Source organism: Ananas comosus, linkage group 16, assembly GCF_001540865.1.
Source record: "Ananas comosus cultivar F153 linkage group 16, ASM154086v1, whole genome shotgun sequence".
Taxonomy (NCBI): Eukaryota; Viridiplantae; Streptophyta; class Magnoliopsida; order Poales; family Bromeliaceae; genus Ananas; species Ananas comosus.
In genome coordinates, this window is record NC_033636.1 from 1,366,670 (window position 1) to 1,382,785 (window position 16,116).

The 16,116-nt window shown below is 37.8% G+C and overlaps 1 protein-coding gene across 1 annotated transcript; it reads left to right on the forward strand.

Annotated features, from left to right (window-relative positions):
* LOC109722570 lies at window positions 2,560–3,426 on the forward strand. The gene has a single exon (XM_020250663.1). The coding sequence runs from the start codon at window positions 2,560–2,562 to the stop codon at window positions 3,424–3,426; it is 867 nt and encodes a 288-aa protein (XP_020106252.1).

Below are 16,116 nucleotides of genomic sequence, written 5' to 3' on the forward strand. Positions count from 1 at the left end.
CTTTCATATCCGATGTGGGATTATTGGGGTGTGACACTATGTGACTTCCTAAGTTGGTTACGCTCGGTAACTTTGTTCTCTGACAACCATCTGCACATTTGCTCTAGTGTTCATACACTGTTGATTCGAGACTCGTCTACTCTAAAAGGAAAACGACCTATGCATCAATCCCACTAGATCAATTACCATCCCCATGATGATCCATCGATCGAGAGCATTTAGAAATTAACCACCAGTGATATATATCTCAAATTCTCAACTCTTGAAAATATGTGTTATCATCTTATTAATTTTTTGGATGATTTGAGAACATATATACAACATGAATGAATATAAAAAGCCAAATCCATTCATATTAATGTAAAAGATCAAATATATATTTATATCCTAAATAGAATATATGTGTCAGCCTAGTTGGCTATTAAGGTAAACATCTAAAATATAGAACCTTGCTCATTTGTAAAGATCCAGTACATCACATATATAATATATAATACATAGATGTATATGTAGGTGCACTATGTGTAGGTAATAATTTATTCTTAGTATATAAATATAAGGATTAGACTAAATTACAGAAAAACCCCCTGTCAAAATTTGATTTTTCACTTTTTGTCCCTGTCATTTAAAAACCTATACTTTGTCCCCTTATAAAATAAAAAATGTTTACTTCACCCCCTACCGTTAGTGATCCGTTAGGGTTCCGCTATAAAATACTTTTTATGCCAAAAATACCCTCCACCCTCTACTGTGCTTCGTCCTCAACCGCCTTGCCGCCTCGCCTTCCTTCACTGCCTCGCCCTCGCCCACGTCTCCGTCCACGCCTACAAACACCCTCTCGGCCTCCTCCGCCGCCTCGCCTTCGCCCTCGTTGCCTTTGCCCATCTTTCCATCCACGCCTACATCGATTTCCTCCCTACTGTCACCAAAATGAAGAGGCGACGAGGGTGCAGAAGAAGAAGGGGAGTAGGTGGAGAAGAAAATGGAGAGGAACCGCGGTCGATCGAGGTGCGAATCATGGCCGACCAAGGCGGCGGATGAGCAAGATGAGGGAGGAGACAAAAATAGTGAGGGGCAAAATGGTCATTTTATCATCACATTTCACACTATACCCTCTGTGAATATTTTTATTTTACGAGGGGGCAAAGTGTAGGTTTTCTAAATAACAGGGAGGAAAAGTAAAAAATCGAGTTTTGACAGGAGGATTTTATGTAATTTAGCCTAAGGATTAAAGCAAAACTCTTTTAAAAGTTTGGTGCCCGCCAATAGCATTAAACTCAGGGCGGGTTTGGTTCGCGTTATGTAGCATTACAGGTTATTTTGAAGATTTCTGAATCAGATTACTATTGACACTGTATTACTGCGTTTGGTTTAATAAAATAATATAATGCTGGATTACAGTGTATATAGAATTATTGTGTTTGGTTGATTTTGTAAAATTAGTAATATTGACAATAAAATGTAGTCTATTCCAAAATTGTTCTTAGTTATATTTGGTAAATTTTTTTACTATTGATAAATAATAATTTTTTTACTAAATTTTATTTAAAATAATAAAAAAATTGAATTTAAATTTTATTTTAAATTTTAAATCTGAACAAAAATATAAATTTTAATATTTAATTTAAAATATAAATACGAAATTTATAAATATAAAATTTGAAATTTCAAATATAAATAAAAATTTAAAATTTAAAATATAAATTTGTAGTTTAAAATTTAAAATTTGATAATTTAAAGAATATTTTAAATTAAAATTTTTAAAATAACGTATTGACAGAGTTTATATTAGGGGATTAGAGGGTAAACTTATAATTTTACATAATATACAAGATAACTAGCCATCAGTAATATAAGATACCCATCCCTCACCAATATTTTCGAGTAATTCTATACTATTTGTAATGTTTTACAGACTGGATGAACCAAATATAGTAATCTTGTCTTGACAGATTATCTATAATCCTGACGGGATAACCCGAACCAAATGCGCCCTAAAAATTTTGAGGACTCAAATAAATTCAGACTGAAAGTTTGGGAGAATAGTGATGAAATTTTAGCCATTGAAGATCCAATTTGAATTTTTTTAGCTTTCCTAGTCGACAGTGTCTTGCTTAGTTTGATATTGAAATTTATCTTACTCTATTAGATAATAAATATAATATTTTTTTATTATACTTTCTCACCGTACGCAATACAATCTTTTCATAATATCAAACAAAGTCTTAATCACATTACTCCGTTAAGAGACCGTATGTACCGAAGTCAGCTTCCAGAACTTCGTGCATTCCCACTTTAACTCCCGGGTAGGAAAAACCAACAGCTGCCGTCGTCAAACTCCAACGATTGTGAGCTTTTTCTTGTTGAACGCACCTCCTCTGACAAAACATGCATTACCAACCAATTATATTTTTCTCATTTTCAACCTTAAAATTTTTTTTTTTTTTTCTTTTGAAGGTTTTCGATGTTAAAACCTACTCGATCATATACTTTCTTAATACACCCATACATAGCCCTTGAAGAGCTACATCTTTGAGAAAGATAATTAATTAAGCCGAAATGAAACCAGGCTATCTTTTCCTTCCGATCTTTCTCTCTTTCCATCTACTTCTCTCCCGTTGCAAAGCCGACGCCGTTGAATTCGCAGCATGCAATCTGTCCCAGTACCGCTGCGGCGACAATACCTACAACATCATGTTCCCTTTCCGGCTGCCGGGGTCCATGCCGGACTACTGCGGAAGCGAGGGGTTCGACCTCAGGTGCGTCGCGAACAAAACGCTGATGATCAACATCAGCAACGAATCCTACCAAGTGAAGAGCATCGACTACGCGACCAACGTGCTCACGGTGGTCGACCCCGATCTCGTCTCCGGCAATCAGCCCTGCCCGCAACGCCTCACCAACACGACCCTCGACTTCTCTCTCTTCACCTACGCCGCGTTCGATCTCAACCTCACCTTCTTCTCAAACTGCTCCTCGATCTTCACCTTCCCCTGGCTCATCCCGACCAACTGCACGGAGTTCGGTTCCAACTATTACTACTACAGCGTGAACGAGACACCGCTTATAGTTGAGTTGCTGCAAAGCTGCAGCTCAGTCGGGGTGTTCGCGATAAATCAGACGGCCGCATCGGATTTCTTGGACGGGGGGAGGACGAATACCAGGGATGCGCTGCAGGGCGGGTTCGGGGCGAATTGGACGTTAGGGACCGAGTGGTGCGGCAGCTGCCAGAGCTCCGGCGGGACGTGCGGGAGAGTTCCCGGCGACTCCAGCAAACCTAACTGCTTCTGTCCCAACGGAACGGTCTCGTCCAGCAACGAATGTAAGCAGCAGGACCACGGTACGAAAACTGTTACCTCCTTTTGCTTGACTTTGACTTTTTCAATTGTGACTTTGCATCTGGTACAATTAAATTTTATATTTTAGAGATAGATACCACAATATTCGTTTTTTTTTATTTTATTTAGAAATAAACTTAGTTAGAAATATAAATCAATTAGAATTTAAATTTGAGAATTCGAGTATCAACCATCAAGTCCTTTGCCACTTATTTTAGAAACTGTCGGTAGTTGATAGAATTTTTTAAAGAGCTATTCTCCTGTACACAACTTTAATCATGTTTATTAATTTACTACTGTGAACGGCTACGATTTAGTAAGGCAGATCCCGTGTTATTTGTTCTCCGGTACGAGTTAACCGGCACCCTATTGAGGACCTTTTGGTAAGTAAAAGGGCAATTGGCAATTTTCTGAGGGCAATTTTGGACTTTTGCCATTTATGAGATCTACTCTAGCATTAGTTCACAGCTCTCGCCCTTATTCGTGAAAATTTCCAATGATTACTATAGGCAACTAAGAAAGAGCACCCTTCAACTTTCAAATTCTTTTGTAACGAGGCCTTACTTTTAATTTTTAAAACAAAGTAGTTTTGTTAAAAAGGAGATTTTATTGAATTTATAAAATTTTTATCAAACTTAATAAATTTAAGAAAAATGAATTAGAATAATTGACAATCAATGGAGTTATTACATTTAATAAAATTTTAACTAATATAACAAGGATAATTCAATTCTCAAAAATCAAACTAATAGAGCTAGCTAATAGCGCCATCGAGATTCAAATTAGATCCAAATTTAAAATTTAAATTTGATTAGTATTTTTGAACTTTAATGCTGTTTCAATATTTAATCGATAATTTGAATTTTATTTTCAAAAATAGAAACTTTTTATTTAAATAAGAAATAAAAGTTGGGTTTATAAATACAGTGTAAATTAAACTCAAATTTAAAAGAGATTAATATTTTTGAACTTTTATTGAATTAACAATTTGAATTTGAAATTTCTTACACATTTAAAACTTTATTTATACTATAATAAATATAAAGTTTAAAACTGAAGTTATATTTTAATTTCTGGGTTAGTTACTTACAAAAGTAGCGACTATCTAATTTGGCAAGTGACAAAATTAAATAAAGAGACAAAGTATTGAAAACTATTAATTTGGTATTTGGTGGGCATGTATTTTTTAACATTATCCGTATAATTGATTTTAATTGGTAACAAGTTGAGTAGGTTATTAATGTTTAAAAGTCAATCATATCCTTAAAAAATAAACAGTTATATTTAAATGAGCCGGTGTATTAAAGCTTTTTTTAAAAAAAAATTAAAGTATATATTGAGAAGCTTCAAATGAGAACTTTTTTTTAGCCTCCTCGTAAATGTCAATGGTACGTACCGTACATTTGCTCTCGAAACATGTCTCACAAATCTCTAATTAATTTAATATATTATGGCATTAATCACTGTGAACTCACCGTTCGGCAAATTAATCAACTTTTTACTTTAAATTTAAAAGGAAAAAAAATGGTATAGTGCCATATTTTCTCTTCAATGTATTGTGACTTTATTTGATCTAATAGAAAATAGTTCAGAAATATACACAGCAATTCATAAGTGTTATTCATTAATTACAGCCTTGTTAAAATTTGAATTCAGATTGACCTTTGATCTATAGTGACATATAGGACTCGCGCTTCGCGGCAAATAAATAATATTTTAGTAAATTAATATATATAATTTTAAAAATTTTAAAATTCATAATTTAAATATAAAATTTAAAATCTAAAATTTAGAAACTAAAATTTAAAATTTAAAACAGTAAAAGTTTAAAATTTAGTTTTAGTAATTAAGGTAAAATATAAAATTTTAAATTTTAAGTTTTAAATTTTTAATTTTAAATTTTAATATTTTAAATATTAAATTATAAATTGAATTTAAAAAATTCAAATATTAAATTTCAAATGTTGAAATTTCAATTTCAAATGTTAAAATTTAAATTTTAAGTTCCGATATTTTATATTTTAAATTTAAATTGAATTTTAAATAATAAAAAATTTAAAATTTTAAATATGTCACGCCCCAGATTTCTCGTTCCCCGGGCACGCTAACAGACCCGCCTTATACATAGAAATTTCTCCTGTATACGAAGCGAAGCTGAACAAGAATCTAAAACCAATCACACTACAACCAATAGTATAGAGCTGCTAAAAAGAAATAAAACATAAATAAACACAGAATTTCACTATACATACATAACATCCAGGTGTACAAAACGCTCGCTCCAGCGAGATACAACATAAGTATGTATAAGAACTCAAAACTACCACTACATGTAGCTGGTATACTCTAGATCAGCAGCAACTGGGAAGGGATCTAACTCGCGACTCCTTTTCTGCGGTCTGAATCAGCAACGGCAGCAGTCGAAAAAGAAGGCTTTGCAAAAAATTTCAATAATTGGGCGTGAGAACTACTGCAAAAAGAAGTACTCCTCAGTGGGTACTGCTATCGACCTCAACGGCTCGCCCACTAAGTCTACAGATGTATGCTTAAATGATAGTAAGGAAACTGAAAACAATCTACAGCTACATGTCACTATACTATCATGATTCGACACTACTGTCTGTAGAATAAAACAAGCTCAGACCCAAACTCACTAGGGACTGTAAACATACCCATCCTAAGGACTGTGAGCACACCCGTCCCGCCTGTCGAAGCTATACGGCTACCTCCATACTAAACAGTCCATGAAGAGCAAGTCCAACCAGGACACAACGACACCAACGCGAACGCATAAAGCTCGACTCCGGAATGGCACTCGTGGGCGCTACCCAACCGAGTATGCAAGCGTGTCTCTATCGAGCTCAATCAGGCTCTCACAGGCTAAAGTCAAGTAAACAGGGTCTAATAGATCTAACAAAAAAACTGCAAACTGGGTCCACCGTCAACCACAACGGCACCTAACAGTCCAGAACAGTCTAGACACTGCTGTAAACATAAACTCGGCATCTCAGCACAAGCGTAAATACATTCTAAACTATCCGGAATATTCACCACTCTCAAAACTGTGGTGACACCGACAACCCACGGCCCCTAGAGCTAAATCTGGTAGTTTAAGTATATGACGGTAGGGGTGGAAACGAGCCGAGCTCGAGCGAGCTTATGTCAGCTCAAATTCAACTTGAAATTAATTTCGAGCCTAAATCTAGGCTCAAGCTCGGCTTGAAATTAATTCGAGCCGAGCTCGAGCGAGCCTAATTTCGAGTCGAGCCGAGCTCGAGCTCTAAACGAGCCGATTGAAATTCTCGACATTATATAATCATTAGTTTAATTTTTATAAAACATTACCTACAATTTGATGCAACATGTCCAATAGTTCAAAATATAAAATAATTGCAAGAAATATGAGTTAGGGTGACTGCCTGACCGGGTGAGGGTCAAAGAGAGAGAGAAAGAGAGAGAGAGAGAGAGGGGGAAAAAATTAGGAATTTGAAAATTTGAATGTTATAATGTTTTAGAGTTATGTACAAAAGTGAAAGTCTGAAAGAGAGAATGTGTTATGTAAATTTAGAGTTGGGCTCAATTGCACGGTTGTACTTGTTGGGTTTATTTTATGGGCCAACAATAATGACCCAAATTAAATTAAAACCTATATATAATTAAAATACATTATATATATATATATATATAATTATATATATATATATAATATATATATTATATATAATATATATTATTATATTGCAAATTTTCGAAGCTTCCGAGCCAATTCGAACGAGCCAGTAATACTCAAGCTCGGCTGATTAAATGAATTCCGAGCCTTTATTTTGTTCAAGCTCGGCTCATTTAATTTCGAGTGAGCTCGGAGCGAGCCGAAAATCGAGCCGAACAGCCAGTCGAACGCGAGCCGGCTCGCTCATGTTGCCAGCCCTATATGCAACGGTGTAAAATCGGCAGTTTCTCCTAAGTCAAAACTAAAGTCCAACATATATATTTTAATGCAATATTTCACTCCCAATTCAGATTCACTTAAGCATGCAAATCATAAATTGAGCTAATTACCATTATCAACCCGAATAACGATACATGTCGACCAATATTAATTTAGAAGAAAAATTCGCCGATTCGTAAGATCACAATTACCCACCTCTCGCGTAACTCCACGCGCAATAAGAAGAGGTCACAAAAAACATTGGTAATCTCTGGCTGTAATCACCACAGGACTAGGAAGTAAACCTCCTCAAAGATCTGAAACATCAAAACCCACAAATTGCATTATAACCCAAAAATTCAGTAACTTAAGCTTAACTTCCCTCAATATCTATGTCAACTTCACCTTCTAATACTCAAATCTGTAAGTAAGGTCCAATCCAAGGGAGAGTGATAGCACACAAGCCCCAGGTAGCAATTTCAGCTCCTCCAAAAGATGCATCAAGAAAGTCCAGGAAAACTCACAATCAGGTCTAAACCACCAGCAGCAAAGAGAAGACGAAATTGGACCAAGCTAACCTCAATGAAAATTCTATCAAATGGGCTCCACCGGATTCCACTTGAAGTCTAGAATCCAACCAAACTAAGTTTCACCGCAACCGACCTCCTACATCGCACACGAGCCGAAACGCCAAAGTCGCTGCTGGAAATCTGTAGAATCAGTTCTCCTCAAGCTTGAATTGTGGACTTTGGAGTAAATTGGAAAGTTAAGAAAGGGTTGAAATGCAAATTATGGGTTCTCTATGAAGAAGGGAGGAAAAGAGCTCACCAGGGACCTACTCGCTCTATTTATAGGGTGATAGGATGATCCAACAAACCCTAGACAAAAGCTGTTAAACTGCTCACTCTGCAGGAACGGCCACTTTCGGCGCCCAGAACCCCTTTCTGGGTGTCGCGAAACATCCAGGCTGCTCAAATGCTCCCCTTAGGTTCTCCCCCGGGCGGTCTGCTGCCCCCCATACCTGCTCCGGCGACCTCACCTACCACCAGCCACTTTCAGCGCAAACGATACTACCGAGGTGAACTTGGGACCCACTTCCGAGCGCCCAAACCAGGATCCAATTGGCTTCCAATTCTGCCCAGTTCTGCACTCAAGTTCTGGGCGACCCACCTATTCTGGGGCGCCCGAATCAGCAAAACTCCAGTTTTGCTTATTTGAGTGTGCCGAGTCCATTCTCTTCCACTCATCGTGCAGAAACTACTCGACTCAGTTCGACACTCTCTAGATGTGTGACCCAGTCACTATACTGTAGCCAATCCTATCGACCTCTAGAACACTACATAATTTAATTTTAATTTAGATAGAGAGAGAGTGAGAGAGGGGGGCGAGGGTATAAATTTAAAATCTATATATTAAAACCTAAAATATTAAAAATTTAAATGTAAAATTTTAAATTTTTTAGTTTTAGTAATTAAAATAAAAATATAATCCAAACCTGATCGAAAGCTCCGATCCCCCCACCCCAATGGCAACGGCGTCGCGTCCTCTCCTCCCCTTCTTCTCTCCTCTACTCGTAGATCGTCGACGCCCGGCCGGCCGCGGCTGCGCGGCTCCCAGCGCCTCGATTACCCAACGCCACCCTCCCCCCGCGGGTTTCTCCTCTCCCTGGCCATCGAGGTGCCACCTTCGGCCGCCCCGGCTGTGCCACCCCGCGAAGGCCGCCGGAGCCGAGCCAGCGGAAGATCGGGTCCGTGGAGTGGGGGGGAGGGGGGGAAGGGGCGGAGAGAGGAGAGGAAAAGATTAGGGAGAGAGGGGGAGGGGGTGGCGGGCCAGCGCATCGGACGCCCGCTCACAGCACCGCTTACGCACGGCTCGCCGAACAGAGAGAAGAGATGAGGACGCGAAGGTGTGGGGGGAATAGGAGAGAGGGGGGGAGAGAAGAGAGAGCGGTGGGGAATGGGGGGTGGCGCCCTGCATGTGGCGCGACCCGCGTGGGTGCCTTGCTCTCGCGCCCGTTGCGCACACCCGCTGTGCGCGAGAGAGACGGGGCTCGGCTGCCTGCCATGTGTGTGCGACCGCGCGGCCCGCGGCCGCGCACGTAGCACCTGCGTGCCAACCCTGCGACCGCACGTGCTGCCATGTGGGTGCAGGTTGGGGGGGGGCCTGCTACTGGTCCGCGGCGCGACACCGTGCCGACGCCCTCGTTGCGCCCCTCGCTCTTCGCCGCCCGCAGCTTCGCCCCCGGCCCGCCTCGCCCGTGCTGCACTGCGCACGGACCCACTCGCGTCCCCGCCTGCGCTAAAAAAAAAAAAAAAAAAAAAAGAGTGGAGAGGGGGGGCGAAGGAACCACGCAAGAGAAGGAGGAATCGACACATAAGACTGCAAGAACTCAACTTTTAATATATCTATATATATTGTGGTTGAATTGGATTTTCATTTGAACATGATCTAAACATATTAGAATTTGGATTTGACTTTGGAACTTGCGTTAGGTCTTGATGAAACCCAACCTGAAAATCTCTTTGTGTAAATGAAAAAAACTAAATATCAAGCAACTTGTGCAAATTTGGTTTTAGAACTGGGTTTTTTTGAAGAGCTAAGTTTGTTTTTTGACGGCTCAAAACTTGTGTAATGCAGTTCATATATATGATTCATCATGTAATTTTTTTTTAAAAAATACTTATTGTTTATTTTGCGGTAAATTTTTTCTTGGAAAGGAAAATTCAGATATAACCTGCATAGGATTTTTTTAATGTACAGAACAAATGACAAATTAGAATAATAACAAATTAGATTTTAAATAAAATATAGTATTTTAAGTCATTCTTTGATTACGATCAGATAAACAAACTAATAAATAAAAATTAATTTACATGCAAAAATTGTTTTCTAAGACTGCATTTGGTTTGGTTATAAATAAGAACTGCTTAGTTTAAAGACACATATAAATTCGGGTATAAACAGAAACTAGAACAATTTTACGTTTGGATGAATATTGAATTATTCCTAGATATTAGTTAAATATTATTTGAATAGTTTAATTGGAATTTATTAGCTATAAATATTGTATAATATATTAATTATATATTAATAAATTAATTAATTATTTTATTATTTAAGCAATAAATAATAATTTAAATATATTAATTAGATTAATTAATGATTTAATATCATAATTAAAATTTGATTTAAACTTTAATTAACCTTGTGCTCCTGAGAACAAGCTTGTTTCAGGAAAAAGGATGGAACAGCAGCTCTAGTCTTATATCAGCTTATTTCAAGAACCTGAGAACTACTGTTCTCGGATACAAAACACAGCATTTGGGAACAAAAGGGGGAACCAGGATTTATTCCCCCTTGTTCCCAAACCAAACACTGCCTAAATGTATACCTGTGGAACAGGTGTATATATAGATAATATAATTTCCAAAAGTACCTCTGTTTATTACAACTTTAAAGGGATAAATATGTAATTTCTATTTTAGCAAGGATATGCATGCAAAAGTTCCATTTTATTTGGGTGATTGCTACTTGTACATCCCAAAAAGGGTGTTTTACTTACACCTTATCTAGGATGCTATCTCTAGGCATATTGGTCTTTTATTTTAGTGGTGCTCCCTCTACGGCCTTTTAGGCTGTGATCTCTAAGGGCCAACTTGTAAAAACTTTTCTTATCATTTTTTAAAATTACTAAAAATAAAAAATATCGGATTAATCATCTCTATTTGTCATAGGATTGCAGGTTGTAAAGAGTATAGTCGTCTATAGCTGTACATGAAGTATTTCTCATTTTATTTTGGGTTAATTGCACATTTGGTCCTCAAACTATTAGGATGGTGACACTTTGGTCTTTAAATTTTAATTTGTTGCAATTTTTCTACTCAAACTTTCTTTAATTGATTAAATACTGACATATCGCTAATATACATGTGATATAGTAGTATTGTGACTGATGATCCACCAACTAAAGATGCTACATCACTTTTACATCAATGATACGTTAAAATTTGGCTAACTAAATTGGAGTGTGAGACTTGATTAATATAATAATTTTAAAAATTCGAACTAGAAATTATAACAAATTAAAGTTTGAGGACCAAAGTGCCACCTTTGATCGTTCGATTATTGATATTGAAAAATCATAAAATTTGGTTTCTAAATAGTTTAAATAGTCTAGATAATATTCAATAGTGTCGATCGTCGATTTAAAGGCTTATCATCAAAAACACCTAGGAGGAAAGGCACAGGAACTTGGAAAAAGGTCACGGGAACTTGGAAAAAGACCTAGGAGGAAAGGCAACCAACCAACCCTCATTTCCATTGTTTGGAAAAGAAGAGATGAGTTAGAGTTTTTATGATTTATTTTGGGAGTTTTTCCAAATGAGATTTTTGGAGATAATAACTTGGATAGAACTCCTTTAGGATTTCTTGTAAGTCTCAAGAGTTTAAGAAGCATCTTCAAAAGGGTTTTCAAGTTTAGATAGAAAAATTACCAAAATGGATTTGATCTTTGTCTAAAGTATTTTATTTCTATACATGTTATCTCGAGTAAAAGTAGGCTATGTGGATCGTAAGCACTAACCAACAATCCTAGAAGCGCGTGTTGGTAGGAAGGGCACACTCATCGCACATAAGGGCTCAACAACAACGCTCATTGGTTTCGACCTAACTCAACTCACCTGGACATTGGGTCTATTGTTGAGCCTCTTGCTGTTAGGTCTCTTGTAGACCACACCTCTACTCAACTTATTAGGCTCACCCAACTTAACTTATTAGTCTCCTGGACTTATTGTTATAGGATAGGAAATTGGACCTATTTTAGCCCACTAGTAAATAGGCAACAATCCCCTCCCCCCTCCAACACCTGCATCGTTAATGCAGTATGTAGGAATCAAACTCGCGTCACTGGCTCTGATACTACATGTGGATCGTAAGCACTAACTAACTATCCCAAAAGCTCGAGTTGATAGGCAGGGCGCATCCATCGCACTTAAGGGCTCAACCATCACACTTAAGGGCTCAACCATAAGGCTCACGGGTTTCGACCTGACTCAACCCACCAGAACATTGGGTCTATTGTTGGGCCTCTTGCTGTCAGATTTCTTGTGGACCACACCTCCACTCAACTTATTAGGTTCATCCAACTCAACTTATTAGTCTTCTAGGGCTATTGACATGGGGCAGGAAGTTGGACCTATTTTAGCCCACTAATAAATAGCCAATAGGCAAAAACTTGATAAGCTGCATGAGAAAAGCTTTGAAAAAATCATGAGGACATATGGGAATATAATCTAGCATGGAGGGTCTCTTATATTTTTGCCATGTCATTTTTGTAGCATACTCCATGAATAAGTAGAATCCTAAGATTAAACATAGTAGAAAACCTATAGTGATAAATATGGTTATTCATAGGCAAACGATGAGAACTCGATGTAGAGAACAAATAAACATGTGAATAAACTCAGTGGATAGCCTTAGTGATAATTAGAATTTGTAGATCTTGGCGCCTCGCGGATGTATACTATATATGGATTGATGAGCTTTTTTCAAAATCTCGTAGTAGATTTTGTTGTCCATGAGCACACACCACCGATATTAAAATCAAAGAGTGCCCTCTAAGTCCACACTAAACTCATTGATTCACCTACTCCCAATATCGCGGTGCACCTTTTGGAGCTCTGGGTCTAGGATTATTTTTTCTTTATTCTCTTCAACAAGGTCAACTGAATCACTAAAGTCATGAGTGTTGGGGCGGGGGAGGAGGGCGCCCAGAGTCACAACTTTCAAGTCCAATTGCCACATCTCCATAAGCAACTGCAGCTAAACCATGATCATCATCATGAGGTTATTCACAGATTTCCTGTTGAGTGTCCGTATTGGCCACCATATTAGCTTTTTCCTGATGATACAAGACGGTTATGTCATAATCGTTTAATAGCTCTAACCATCTCCATTGTCTCAGATTAAACTCTTTCTGATTGAATAAGTATTTCAAGTTTTTGTGATCCATATAAACCTCACAACATTCTCCATACAAGTAGTATCTCCACAACTTAAGTATGAAGACTACTGTCACTAGCTCCAAGTCATAGGTGTAATAAGTTTGCTCATAAGTATTCAACTAATGGGGAGCACAAGCAATGACCTGCCTATGTTGCATCAACATGCACCTAAGACCATGTCATGACGCGTCACTGTACACTATGAAGTCCTCCTTCATAACTATCAAGGCAAGGATTGGAGTTGGGGTCTAAAATCCTCACTCCAAAAGAGTTTGGTCCCCTTATGGTAAGGCACTTCAGTGGACCGAAATCTTAAAAAATTCCTCCACGAGCCACCGATAATACTCTACAAGCCTGAGAAAACTATGTACCTTGGTTACATTCGTCGGTGGGGCCAATCCTTTATGTCCTCAACTTTCTACGAGTTGATAGATACTCTATTTTCAAAAATCACGTAATCCATAAAGGTGGCCTTACGATTCCAAAAGTCACACCTCTTCAACTTGGATTATTCTCCTAAAGAACTTGTACCACTATTCGAAGATACTCTTCATGTTCTTCATCACTTTAGGAGTAGATCAGGATATCATCAATAAACACTATGACAAATTGGTCCAGCAAGGACTTTAATACATTGTTCATTAAATCCATGAGCATTGTCGAGGCATTAGTGAGCTCAAACAATATTACTGTGGATTCATAGTGTCCATATTGTGTTTGAAACACAGTCTTATGCATATCCTCTAGCTTAACCGTTAGTTAGACATAATCAGATTGCAAGTCGATCTTCGAATATACCCGAGACCCTCGAAGTTGATCAAATAGGTCATCAATATAGGGTAATTACTTATTCTTGATGGTAACTTTATTTAGCTCATGGTACGTAGTCCACACACAACTGTAGTGAACCATCCTTTTTCCTCACATACAGCACCAAGACTTCCTCAGGCAATATACATAGTTTGATGAAGCCTTTGTAGTAAATCTTGTAACTGAGCCTTCAACTCTTTTAACTCAGATGGTGCCATCTGATATGGAGCCTTTGAAATTAGAGTGGTCTCAGAAATAAGATCTATCGCAAACTCGATTTTCTCGTCCGATGGCATCCCAAGTAATTTTGTCCGAAAAACATTCAGGTACTCTTGGATTATAGGGATGTCCTTGAGTGCAGAAATTCCTTTTCGATCTTTCACCATTGTCGCTAAGTAGGCAATACAGTCACAATTAATCAACTTCTTTGCACGTAACATAGATATCATAATAGCAAAGAGTGAGATTTTACACCCTCAATACACAAGCTTCTCTTGTCCCGATTTTTGAAATGTTACAACTCAACTCTCACAATCAATTGTCCTACCGTACTTTGAGAGTTAGTCTATTCCCAAAACTAGATCAAATCCCTTCATTCGATTCAATACCAGTAGATTCGCCGGTGTAATCGAATCACCTATTCTCATGGGGCAGGCGAGAGATATCTCCATGATACAAAAAGTATGCTCGGGCACCTGTACCTATCTAATATGTACGGTCTCTTCTATACTCATCCCATATATAATAGCAAATGATCGACTAATAAATGAATGTGATGCTCTTGTATCAAATAATGGTTGACATCTTATTTCACGAAGTAATATAATACCTGTCACGACGTCCTCTGTAGCAGTAGGTTTCTCCACCCAAGTCATGAACAAATGGCTGCTCAGTGCCTATCATGAACTCCCTAACTGACGCGACGTCGATGTGTGTCTCGCATATATTATAACAAGCAGGATACTCACAAACTGTCTTGGAGAAAGAAGCAAGAATGAAACCGATGGGGCCCGGCCGTCATCCTGTGGGCAATCATACCGCATAAAACCCGGCTACCCGCATTTTGAAGCATTTGCTCTCTCGCTGTCCACACTAATGCCATTTATGAGAGCCACTGCAAATGACATACCTCACTAACAATTGAGTAGTGGATAACTCCAGGACTCAAGATTGCAAATGCGAATGCTTCGGTGGTCGCTTAAAGCTTGATTGACCACCTGAACTACCTAACGGTCACTTTTTCTCCTTTTTTTTGTCGTAAGATTTGTGCTCCTCTCACGCAATGGCGTTGCTTTCTTTGTCGTAAGATTTGTAACCTGCTCTAATACCGACTGCTGTAAATACGGTACCTTTGTTGGGATTCCGCAATAAAAGCGTCAAATTAGATTTTTTTTACTATAAATCCGTCTTCTCAGCAAAAACTGATACAATCACAAAAGAGAAAAACAACCAAACAAAAAAATATATAGGTGAAATAAGATTCACTAATCAAGAGAAGATTACACCTGACTTCTCTTCTGCAGTAGAGTAGTTTCAGTCTAAGCCCTCATTCTGAATCTCCCACCCTTCTTTCATTTTTTATAAACGTAAAAGACTTCTCTCTTGTTTTCTCTTTGTGCACCTATGCACAAGGTGCACTCAATCATGGCCAACTCTCTCCCTTATACGGACACCACCAAAGAGCTTTCCACTTGGCCATATTTTCCCTTTGAAGCTTCAACCATACAACTTTAGGCTTCAACTCCTTAATGTTTTATATATTATGCTCAATCAAAGATGTACCGAAATCTAATATAATTAGGAATCCTACTCTAATTAATATTTAAATCTTAATTAATTTATCTCCAATAGATTTTAATATTAATCCTAGTTCAACTAGAAATCAACTACAAATCTAGCCAAATGTTAATGTTTTATATGTTATGCTCAATCAAAGATGTACCGAAATCTAATATAATTAGGAATCCTACTCTAATTAATATTTAAATCTTAATTAATTTATCTCCAATAGATTTAAATATTAATCCTAATTCAGCTA

What these genes read in the sequence shown, in the direction of transcription:
- LOC109722570 (XM_020250663.1), top strand. Translation starts at nt 2,560, where the DNA reads ATGAAACCAGGCTATCTTTTCCTTCCGATCTTTCTCTCTTTCCATCTA.